This window comes from Hevea brasiliensis, chromosome 12, assembly GCF_030052815.1.
Source record: "Hevea brasiliensis isolate MT/VB/25A 57/8 chromosome 12, ASM3005281v1, whole genome shotgun sequence".
Taxonomy (NCBI): Eukaryota; Viridiplantae; Streptophyta; class Magnoliopsida; order Malpighiales; family Euphorbiaceae; genus Hevea; species Hevea brasiliensis.
Window position 1 is genome coordinate 30,878,518 of NC_079504.1, and position 12,505 is coordinate 30,891,022.

General features: G+C 32.8%; 1 protein-coding gene and 1 pseudogene across 1 annotated transcript; both read left to right on the forward strand.

Moving 5' to 3' along the window:
• The first annotated feature begins 1,152 nt into the window (after window positions 1-1,152).
• LOC131171182 (serpin-ZXA-like) lies at window positions 1,153-2,720 on the forward strand (annotated as a pseudogene).
• Window positions 2,721-5,366: 2,646 nt separating this feature from the next.
• LOC131171183 (uncharacterized) lies at window positions 5,367-11,409 on the forward strand. Its single transcript, XM_058130652.1, has 3 exons — window positions 5,367-5,641; window positions 10,708-10,840; window positions 11,074-11,409. The coding sequence occupies exons 1-3, from the start codon at window positions 5,367-5,369 to the stop codon at window positions 11,407-11,409; spliced, it is 744 nt and encodes a 247-aa protein (XP_057986635.1).
• Window positions 11,410-12,505: the final 1,096 nt, after the last annotated feature.

Genomic DNA, 12,505 nt, shown 5'->3' on the forward strand with positions numbered 1-12,505 from the left:
TTATTATAATAATATTATAAATTAATATTTTATTTAAATAAATATTTCTAAACCATATAAGGGTATTTTTAATAATCTTGATATTATTTAATTATACCACACTATCTAACCAAATAAGAGATTATTAAATCATTCTACATCATACTATCTTTTCAAACATGTTAAAAAGAAAAATTATATCATCCAATATAATATTATATTATATGATATTTTAATAAATCACTCTGTACTCATCCCAACAGGGTTAGAGATAATAATAATAATAATAAAACAAATAATTTTGTAATGAAATAGAAACTAGGTTGAATAATGCTGTTTATTTTCCTGAAGACTTGTCGACTGGGAGAATTCTGAATTGCTTATTAGGTTTATGTTTATAAATAAATTTGGAATGATTGCCAATTTTTAAACGGAAAAATGATCATTTCCTATATTGATTAAGATTTCTATTTAAATGTTGATTTTAATTGAATGAGATTCCTATTTATTCTAGAATTGCATAACCAGAACATTTGAGAAAATAATAATAATAATAATAATAAATAACCAGAACAGAATCACTGCACTTCGTTTTTAGGCCCTTGAAATCGAACGGAATAGCTCTGGGCTCAAATCCATGCGGCAGGCCAGGCCTACTCATGAAGGCATTTGAATTTGAAGTAAATTAGCGCCATTTCTACGCCAACTTCACGTCCAGTACCTCCCCGCGTTTTTTCGCTTCACTTGTAAGCTACTCGGTTAGTAGAAGAAACCCAATTATAAATGACCTTTTTACCTTCAACATCTATCTCTGCCTCTTAATTTCCATTCCAACTACATCTAATCTCTCTCAAGATTTGTTGAACAAGGTATTCTTTTCTTTATCTTCATAATACTCGCATACTTTGTTTGGTTGACAAGAATTTTTTTTTTTTTTTTTTTCAGTTTTTGTATTGCTTTTCATGAATTAATTCAGTTGTGTATTAAGATAATGTGCATTACATAAAAACCCGACTCAGAAAAATAGATAGAATGATAGAAAATACTATTTTCTTTAATTTCTAAGTTCTTGTTGTTGTTTCTCTATTTATTATATTTCCTATGGTGATGAACGCTAACTATGAAATTTAATCGTTGACATAATTCCAGTGGGAAGCGATCCAAGTCCTATATATGGTGATTGACGCAATTCCTATGGAGAAGTGCAATAGGATGGAGTTTGAGATGCGATTGGCTAGGCATGTGATTCTTAAGGAAATCAAGAATGGCTGCAAAAATAATTTCGCATTGTCTCCACTATCACTACATGCTGTGTTGAATTTGGTGGCTTCTGGCTCTACGGGACGTATTTTGGAGTAGTTGCTAAGCTTTCTTGAATCCGAAAGCATTGGCGACCTAAATGCTCAATCTTCACAAATGATGACTCTTGTAACAACCGGTGAGGAATTTCTTGAATCTGAAAACACTGGTGATCTCAATTATTCCCAGTCTTCCCAGACAACCACAGAAGAGGGATCTTCCAGGAGCAGCAATGAACTGCAAGATAACCCATCTGTGTTTGGGTTTTCGTTTCATCGCTCTCCACCATTTGGCAGAGTTGGATTTGGTAACAGAGTCACAGGACCATCATCCTTATTATCAAGCACGGATGAATCGACCTAGTGTCCCTTTTCTTCTAATGGAAATGCAGGATCTTCCACGGGCGGCAATCAAGGGCAGATCATATCTTTTGTTAATGGAATTTGGGTGGATCATCGGCAAACTTTTAAGCCTTCTTTCAAACAGGTAGCTGAAGATATTTACAAGGCCAAAGCTGAAAATGTAGACTTTCTGACCCAGGTACCCTCCTCCTGATCTCTTTAGTTATATTCTTTTGTGAGATTAAAATTAAAATTATCTTTTAATTAATGTTAATTACTTCTTTCAATTATTCTCTGATGAAACTTTGCTTTCATTTTGAAGGCTGAGCAAGTGAGAAATGAAGTGAATTTGTGGGCAAAAAAAGCACCTAAAGGTCTCATCAATGATCTTCTCCCGGTTGGTTTCTTTAACAAATGTACAATACTTGTACTTGCAAATGCAATCTCTTTCAAAGGAACTTGGCTTTACCCTTTTGATCCCTCATACATTAAGAATGAAGACTTTCACCTTCTTAGTGGAGGAACTGTTAAAGCCCCCTTCAAGATTAGCTACACTAGTAAGCCACAGTTCTATGGATCATTTGAGGGTTTCAAAATCCTGAAGCTGCCGTATAAATCTGGTCAAGACAACAAGCGATTTTCCATGTATATCTTTCTTCCTGATAAGAAAGATGGCCTACAAGAATTAATACAACAGTTCAATTCTGATTCCAGATTGTTAAATAAGCGTTGGGATCTTCAGCAAGTGGAACTTTCTAAGATGTATATCCCAAGTGGAAGTTCTCCCATGAGACAGATCTTAAGAAACTAATGAAAGAATTGGGATTGACCATGATTTTTGAGAAGAGTTGGGAGCTTACAGAGATTGTTGATCGTCCAGACCTTAATGTCTCGGATGCAATTCACAAGTCTTATATTGAAGTAAACGAGGAAGGTACAATTGCAACAGCAGTCACTGCCTTTGCTTGTGCTCTTTGTGGCATAGCAGCACCTAGGCTTCTTCCACCAAGTTTTGTTGTTGATCATCCTTTCATATTCATGATTAAAGAAGAGGTGTCTGAGATTGTTCTTTTCACTGGAGCGGTATTGAATACTCTTTAATTAAGAGGCTTGAACCATTAATTATCATCTTTTATGTCAAAGTTGCACAGTTGAATTTGAGAACATCTTTCAGTTTTGGAACTCAGCTGCTTTTATGAATCTTTAATAAGTTGCTTAGCAAAACCTTCATTCAGAACGTTTTCCTAACTTGCACAATCAACGTGAACTTTATTATCCCCATTGTTGAACCAGTTGTAGTTACTATTATCACGGAATGCTTTGGGATCAAGAATTTGGATAAAAAGTGAATCAATATGGGTAACCTTAAAATTAATAGACAGAAAAGACTATTCTACCTTTTTAATTAATTATCTAATTAATTACTTACATGGGTTTTTCTATTATTCCCTTGCGTCTATTTTTATCTGTTGTCACATTTGAGTTTTTCTTTTATCTAAAATTATCTTTTACATTTAAAAAATCAAGGAGTATTAATTTTTTTTTTCAATACTCTTTATCTACACTAAATACAATAGTTACTTATATAAGAAGTAATTAGATGAAATAAAAAATAATTTAGTTAATTACTAATAAGGTTTCAATAAAAATAAGGTTATTCAATAATTTCTTTAATCACCATTCAAAATTCAAATACAATAAATAAAAATGAACAGAGAGAGTAATAATTAATTGCTAATGTCTTCATGTCTTTTTGTGCGACCCTAATTAATTACCTATTTAGTTACTTTCATGAGCTTTTTCTATTAATTAATTACTAATATCTCCTTCTCTTATTCCAACATGTCTTCTCTCTCTCACTATATCTCTCAAGCTCTCTCTCTCACTTTCTTTTTGTATATCTCACTCTCACTTCTAGATTCGCTTTTTCAACGGCACGAAAAGAAATATCTTCTCTAGAAATTATCTATTCATCGCCTATAAACTAGTATAAAAAGATGTGCTTGTGTGTGCTGTGTATATGTGTAGAAGAAAATGAATGTAAGAGTGCAATCAAGTGTAAGTGCATGCTATGTGCACAAGTGAGGGGGTAAGGGAAAGTCTTGTGTGTGTATGTGCCGTGAGTGCTCTTTGGGTTATAAAATTATTGTTTAGTCCTTCCTAATAAAAGTTTTATTCATATAAGTCCATCCTTTTTCATCTTTCAACTTTTCAACAAGTGGTATTAGAGCATAAATATACCCAACAAGTGATATCAAAGCAAAATCCCAACAAGTGGTATCAAAGCCTAACGGTCTGGGGCTGTTAATCGTGGTATTAATTGAGGTGTTGCTCTAAGTTTTGCTCGTGTCAAAAGTAAGTGGTCAAGGAATGGTATTAGATTCAACAGCAAAGGACTATAAAAATTCAAGTGCTATAAAAGGAGACTTTGCCAGGCTATGGGACACATTCTGGGACCAGGTCTTCTAAAAAGCTGATCGTGTCAAGTTGCCAAGGAGTGGCACTATTAGTCATTGATCAAGGATTGAATGAGATTCAGCTCATGAACAGTCTAGGACTATAGAGCTTGTTGGTCAAGGACTAAACCTTGTTAATTAATTGGAGAAAATAACCAAGAAAATATAGTGGATATGCCGACTTCGGTAAGCACTCTAAAAAAACTCAATAATTATAATCATAGTACTTGGAGCACTCGTATGTAGTTCTATTTGCTTAGTCAAGATTTATGGGAAATCGTTGGAGGAGTTGAAATATTACCCTGAACAAATTCCGAAGACCTTAAGAAATGGAAGGTTAGGGCTCGTAAAACTATGTATGCTTTCTCAATCTCAGTGGAGAATGAATTATTGCAATGCATCAAGGATGTAAAGACCCTCAAAGAGGCATGAGATACTCTTGCTGAGTTATTCACTCGGATGAATGATGCAAAGTTGCAATAACTCGAGAATGAGCTATTATCAATCTCACAACAAGACATGAAGGTGAGTGAATATTTCACTAAAGTTAAATCTTTATGTCAAGAAATTTCAAAATTGGATCCTCAAAATCAAATTATTGAGACTAGAATGAGGAGAATTATAATAGATGGATTGCGCCCCAGTTTAATGCTCTTGTCGCAGCAACCTATGGATGGGCTAAAGAGCCAAATTTAAATGGGTTAGAAAATATTTTACCTATTCAGAAGGCTTTAAATAATCAAATATCTAAAGGCTCGGTTACAAAGAATGAAAAGGCTCTCTTCAGTAATAAAAGGAGCAAGGATAAAGAATCCAAAGGTTGTAAGATCAAGAATAGAGGGAAGATCAAAATAAGGAGGATAGCAGAGTCATCAACCAAGAAGAAGTTGGCACAAAGGGGAGCTCACCACTACCAGCACAACTATGATCAATCAGTGGACAGAACAAATCGTCGCAAGAATACTCAGCATTATGTTTGTGGCAAAATAGGCCATTATGCTTGAGATTGCTAGCATAAAAGAGTAGAAGGGAATGTTATGACTACCTCACAGTCCAAAGTTGAAATTGAAGAAGAATAAGATTTTCAAGCTACTTGTGCCATTGCAAAGCCAAGCGATGTTGATGAGTCCACTCAATTAGAAAAGACTACAGAATCAGTAATGTGGAATTATAGGAGGAGATTTCACTCACTGCCACAGGAAAAGGTTGGTTCAATAAGAAATCAATACAAGGAAATGTGGTTACTTCAGGAAGTTATGAACTGTAATATGCCAACAAGGAAGAATGGGATATGGAAGCATCCTTCACTACAACGAAGTTGGTTGAAAGTAAAGAAGAATGGGACTTGACGGCTACAAACTTCTTTCAAGAAGTTCCTTTGGAAGAAGAAATTGACTTTGATGAAGCAAGAATTCATGAGCTGTATTCAAGTCCAAGCATTGATGAGGTAGCTTTAAGCTTATTCATGAAAGAAGACAAGGAATTCACTTTTGCATTGACATCAATTGAGGAATTTGATCATGCAGAACAGGACGAAGCATTGAAAGAAAGATTTAAGGAGAAAATGTAAGAAGTGCAGCATAGTTCAAAATTGGTGAGGGAGATTTCATGGTCTACAAGTAAAGAAGAAATTAAAGATGAAGTTATGAAACAAAGGCAAGTGAATGCTGAAGTGGATGAGGTGGTAGTAGTACAAGAAGAAAAAGAAATTCCAAGTCAGACAGACAAGCTAAAATGAAAAGGTATTGTTGTTAAGAAGACAAGAAACCATATGAGACGTGAAAGAACTGAGAAGATACTTGACAATAGTGGCTGACAAAAAGAACGTGAAGATATTTTGCAATATATAATGTCTAACTACATCAATATTGTAGACTACTATGATCAAGATGGACGTGGAGTTCCGAGGCAAGAGAGAGAAAGTGAAGTAATTGAGAGTCAGTGCTGAGGGGAGTATTGAAGAATCATCACCGCCTCTCTCTCTTCTTAATCAATCCAAAATTTTCTTCCTTAATTATCAAGTATACACCTCCATCCCATAAGGTTATCTGCATCAGCATCACCGACTTCAAATCTTCTCCAGAATTATCTATTCAACTGCTTATAAACTAGTATAATTACATGTGCATGTGCGTGTTGTGTATATGTGTAAGAGAAAGTGAATGTAAGAGTGCAATCAAGTGTGACTGCGTGCTGTGTGCACAAGTGAGTGGGTGAGGGAAAGTCTTATGTGTGTTAGAGTGTTGGTGTGAGTGAGAGAAATTAAGTGTATGTGCCATGAGTGCTCTTTTGGATTGTAAAATTATTGATTAGTCCCTCTTAATAAAGGTTTTATTCATATAAATTCATCCATTTTCATCCTCTGATTTTTCAACAAGTTGTATCAGAGCATAAAGATACCCAACAAAGGGTAGTTTAACTACATCATTTTGACAATTTAATTTGAAGTTTGATTAAGTTTTATATGATTTAAAATAATTTAAAATAATAAAAAAAAATTATAGTATGGTTAACTCTGACTTATCTTTTTTTGTCACGCCCTAATATTTAAAAAAATGATAATAGTTGTATTAGAAAATGGAGATTTAATTTGTGAAATCTTTGAGGAGGAGGTTTAATTTAAATTTAGACTATTAAGTGAAGGTCTAGATCTTTCGAGGGTGGAAAATAGAATTTTGGAAGAGTAGAAGGACTTATATGAATTTTTCTTTAAAGTGGATCGGTGACAGCCCATGCACCACTCATTAAGGGGGTGTTTGGTTCAACTGTTAGATGCAGCTGATAGCTAATGGATATCCAAACAGCTGAACTAAAGTATTTGGTAAAACTCTAAAAAATTAGTTGATAACTGAAAGGCAGCTGATAGGATACTTTTCAGCTGCAGATTCTATCAGCTCTAAAATAGGAGCTGTTTAGAACTGCTCTATACATTTTTTTTTAATTTTTTGACTAAAATATCCTTAATGTTTACACAGTGTCCTTCACTGTATTATCTTCTTGCTTCTATTTGAATCAAAATACCGATTTCTTTCCAATCTGTCATCTTCCTTATTTTATTTTCTTGCTCCTATTTTGATCGAATCTGTGATTTCTTTTCAATTTCTGTGCCATCATCGTGTCTCCTTCTTGAGCTTATCAATTGAAATTCTAAGTTCTTCTCAAGGTAGAATTAATTTGTGACATCAAAGTGAATCAGATTATCCCTTGTTGAATAAAAAAGGTATGATTTTCTAATTTTTAATTCTATTTATACTACTGTTGTGTATTCTTTTTTTATTTTGAATTTAATTTGATTCTAATAATACGTGATCGCACTGCTTATGAACAAAGAGTGAAAGGTAACAACTCTGAACTCAAATTATGAACTCACAAATTATGATTTCAGTTTAGTTGCTATATATATATATATGCTATTCACCTCCCAATGAAAGAAATTGAAAATCAATTTCTTTTTCCCTCGTTCACCTCACAATGAAAAAACACAATTTATTTTTCTCCTGTTCACCTCACAATGAAGAAAGTCAACGAAATAACTGCTATATATATCTCACAATGAAGAAAGTCAACGAAATAACTGCTATATATATATCTCACAATGAAGAAAGTCAACGAAATAGCTGCTATATATATATATATATATTTCGTGATGCAGATGACATTCAAGTGCAAGAAAGTGGAGCACTTCAAATGAATGCATTACGTGATTAAATCGCTCGTAGTTTAATGTTGGCAAACAATGATTATTAATTTTTTTAAATAAATATTATTTACTATAGTTTCAAATATATTTTACTTTAAAATATTTAATTTTTATTTATATATTTCAATAATAATTAAATTTGTTGAAATAATAAATTAATAATATGTTTTTATTTTAATAATAAAATAATTAGCAATATATAAGAAATTAATAATTATATAATTATTTTAATAATAAAATAAATTACATGATACATATTCTTATTGGTCATTTTACATATGAATAGCAGCAGCTAATACAATTTTACCAAACACTTAACATCAATCAGGTGATCAGTTATCAGCTAACAACTATCAGCTATCAGTTATAAGCTACACCCAACAATTAAACTAAATAGGCCCTAAGCCCACATAGTTTTAATCTTCTCCAATGTAAAAGGAAAAAGGAAGAAAGAAGGTGAAGAAAGAAGAAAAAGAAGAAGGAAGAAGAAGAAGAAAAAGAAAGGAAGGAAAAGGGGGGAATGACTGGAAAGTTGAGTCTGACTAATCAGGGAGGATGTTGACAAAGGGAAGAGAGAGTGTGTGATTTTGAACAGCTAGAAATTAGCTAGAGAAAGAAGAGAGAGAAATAAAGAGAAATGGAGGAAGAAATTGAACTTTGTGTTTGATTTGAGCAAATGGTTAAGAGTTATGGTGCATGGTTGGTGTCTATGAAACTAGGAGAAAGAGAATAATATGTTGGCATGCCTAAATATGATAGAGGTCATCGTCAAGTGGCCAATGGGTGCGACAGCTCCGATAATCGTTGGCAATTAGTCAACTTCTAGAAACTTTCTCATGAATTTATGAAATTTTTGAGACATGGATATATTTTGGGCAATGTTTTTATTCTTATTTTTTAGTTTGTGAAGTTGTAATGCAATATTTTTTAGACTGTAAAAGTTGGAGAAAAAATTTTCATAAAAATATATGATGGAACTAAAAATTATATTGAGATAGGATATGATATTTGTTGAATATTTAATTAATTGTGAAATATTTTTAAAAATAAATATATGTGTTTTAGTTGGATTTTTGGTTATATAGATATATTTTGAATATTTTGATAGAGTTTTTGGGTATGAAATTGTAAATATAATATTTATATGGAGCTATGACTTAGACATTTGAGTATAATGAAATAGTTTTTGAGTTATGGATTTAAGTTTTGTGATAAAGGATTTAGTTCAATTTTAAAAAGGAAGAGTCGTTGAATTTTCATTAGATATTTAAAATGAAAAATGGGTTTATTTTGATTATTATTTCGTTTCCCAGGTAGATACTCTTCATTATTGTCTTATTATATTACATTATTTGCTAGTTGGTATTCTACATTTAGGTGAGTGGATATATATATATATATATATATATATATATATATATATATATATATATACACACGTGCGAGCGCAATGTTCTAGATTGAAAATAGATGGATAATTGTATATTTGTTGATTTTAATTTATTGATATCAGAATTGCATTAGCACACCTTATAAATAAATGGTCTGAATACCATGATTTCAATAGTTATTTCATAAAATTATTATATTGTTTTTGAAATAATACTTATATGCATTGAGCTTTTGGAGTGTATATCAAGTAGTTTGCCCCTCGAGAGTAGCTCTATGCATACGTATAATAAATTATTTGTTTCCATCAAATGGGCTGCGAGGTGTCATTAGCAGCTAAGGCAGTAGAAGATCAACGGATGCATATATGCATATGAGAGAGAAAATTGACTATTTATATCATGTAGCACATAGTAGCATAATGAAGAGTACCTACCTGGGAAACGAAGTCAACAATTGGAGCTTGCGCCTTGTAAACATCTTCAGCAATCATTTTGAAAGAATCTTTGACGGGGAATTTCTAATCAACCCAAATCCCTAGGGGTAAGCGTATAATGGTTAAAATAGAAAAACCGAACTAGACCAATTTAATAAGTATAAATAGTAAGTTTTATCTTCCTATTCCCATTCAACTACCCTCCCATCTCATTCTACGTTCTGCTTCTTCTTCCTTTATTCTTTCTCCTTTCCTTATTATTTCTTCTTCCTCCCTTATTATTTCTTCTTCTTCCCTAATTCTTTTTCTTCTTCTTCATTCTTACTTACCTATAGAGATTCATTCCTCTCGATTTTTGTCACAAAATGAATGATTCATGCCTGTTGATTCTTTGTGTTGCTTACCCACGGCCATGACGCTGATATTTAATTTCAGATCCTTGTGATTTTGCTCACCCACAGGGCTGATTTTATTGGGTCGCAAATGCATGTAACCCACGGCCAATGTTGATTATGCATCCCAGGTTCTTGATTTTGCATGTGACCCATGGTGTCTAGTTCAGTAGTTCTTCCATCCTTTAGGCTTTGGATTCTTTTTTATTTTGTAATTGATTTCAATTTGTAGAAATAGTTTCTGTGAATTGAGATAATGGTTTAGACATGCAAATATTGGGGATAATTTTTTTTCATTTTGTATAACAATTGTGTATTGTGTTTGTGTTAAATATGGTGTAAATTTTGGAGACATGCAAATTAATAGTTTGTAAATTTCTGGAGAAATGTTGTGTTGCAAATTTCTATATTTTTATTCTTAGATGTGGTGTTGTATATTTATAAAATGGACAATGAAAAATAGATAACATAACAGACATTGGGAAGGGAATTGGGAAAGTGTTGAAACTTAAAAACGGCGGAGTTTGGCTTGCATAAATACCGAAGGTTTAAATCGGTTTGATTCGGTTCTTCTTTAACTTCAATTTGGTTCGGTTTTTATTTTTCATCATTTTGATAAATCAGTTTTCTAATTCGGCTCAGAATCAAACCGATTACACATCTCTATAAATCCCATTCACATAACCTATGATTGGTGCTTTATTTTCGCTTGTAGAAGGAGAGAACCGTCCTTGGTGGCCAGTCCTGTGGCCCTGTATAGTGCTGTTTATTTTCCTCAAGTCTTCATGACTCGGAGAATACTGAATAGCTTAATAGGGTTACGGGACTTGAGCAACGGATGGCAATACGTTTATCAATTAATTTGGGATGATCACATATTTCTTGATAAGAAATAACTCAAACCCCTTATGGAAGAAATAATTTTTAATTGGACGTATGATTATTGAGGCTTTTATTTAAATGCTAATTCTAATTGAATGAGATTCCTATTTAGGGCTTGTTTTATTTTTTTAAATATATTAGTAAGAGAGTATTTAATAACTTTTTTTTTTATTTAGTTTAATGATAAATAATACAACAGCTTAATTCTGATTCCAGATTGTTAAATAAGCGTTGCGATCTTCAGCAAGTGGAACTTTCTGTGATGTATATTCCCAAGTTGAAGTTCTCCTATGAGATAAATACTAAGAAAATTATGAAAGAATTGGGATTGACCAAGATTTTTGAGAACAGCCGGGAGATTACAGAGATTGTTGATAGTCCAGAGCTTTATGTCTCGGATGCAATTCACAAGTCTTATATTGAAGTAAACGAGGAAGGTACAATTGCAACAGCAGTCACTGTCTTTGGTTGTGCTTGTGGCACTGCATTACCTATGTTTCCTCCACCAAGTTTAGATGCTGATCATCCTTGTTGACCCCACAAGCTCAAAAGGAGCATAGATTTTGATGATATCAAAACTCAACTAGAATCAAACTAACATTGTTTTAAGTGTTGTGTATCTCAAAGAAAAAGTCACAAGGATTTTATGATGGATTCGTGCTTCTGAAGAAAGGATGACATTCTAAAGATAACACAGGACGAATCAAAGGAGATAAAAGAAGAAAATGTTACATTCCAAGGCTGCATTGAAAATCAGAATTGAAGGTACACATAGTATAGAAGTTAAGTTTTATTGATAGGATTTCTTGTGAAAAGAATTGAGGAGTAAAAGTCAATGATGCTTATTTTCAATCCCTCAAAAGATTTTCTTTTAAATATCATTACTGGCCTAAAAGTATTTGACTATGATTTGGTGTAAAGTTTTATAGTTTTGAAAGTTATGCAGAAAAGTTTTCCTGGTATGCTATGCTAACTGGTTTGCTACTTATTTTAGTATGCTAACTGGTTTGCTACTTATTTTAGTATGCTAACTGGTTTGCTATTTTCTCAAGCATGCTAACTGTCTCAACTCTGCACAACATCGCAGAAAGCGACAAAATAACGGCTATTTTCTTGAAATTCGTATCTGTAACGTTCAAATGAGTTCTGCAATGGTAAAAAACGTTCCAAAGCTATAAATACACCTACCTTTGGCCATTTTGCACTTAATGAAAGTCTCTCCACTGTTCAAAATCATAAAAGCTTTAATTCAAAGTGCTCAAAGTTTTATTGCTCATCATTGGCTTATTTACTCAACTCTTCTTTATAGATTCTGTTGTATTGAGTGAGAGTGAGTTTTAAACACATTATTATCATTTATGAGAGGTCATTCAAGCACCTATTGAAGCTTGGTTGTGAAAAGTGTTTGGGATAACACTTGGTAGAAGTGTGAAGCTACTTGTAAAAGCTTTGGTGAGAAGATTTGTAAAGGGCTTTTGTCTCTTGCCTTTAAAAGAGAAGAATAGTGAAGTGAAGACTCAAAGTGGGATCTTTGAGAGAGTGGATGTAGGCTAGTTGAAGCCGAACCACTATAAAAATTTCAGTGTTCATTTTCTCAACCCTTGCTCTTTACATTTATGCAATTTAACTTT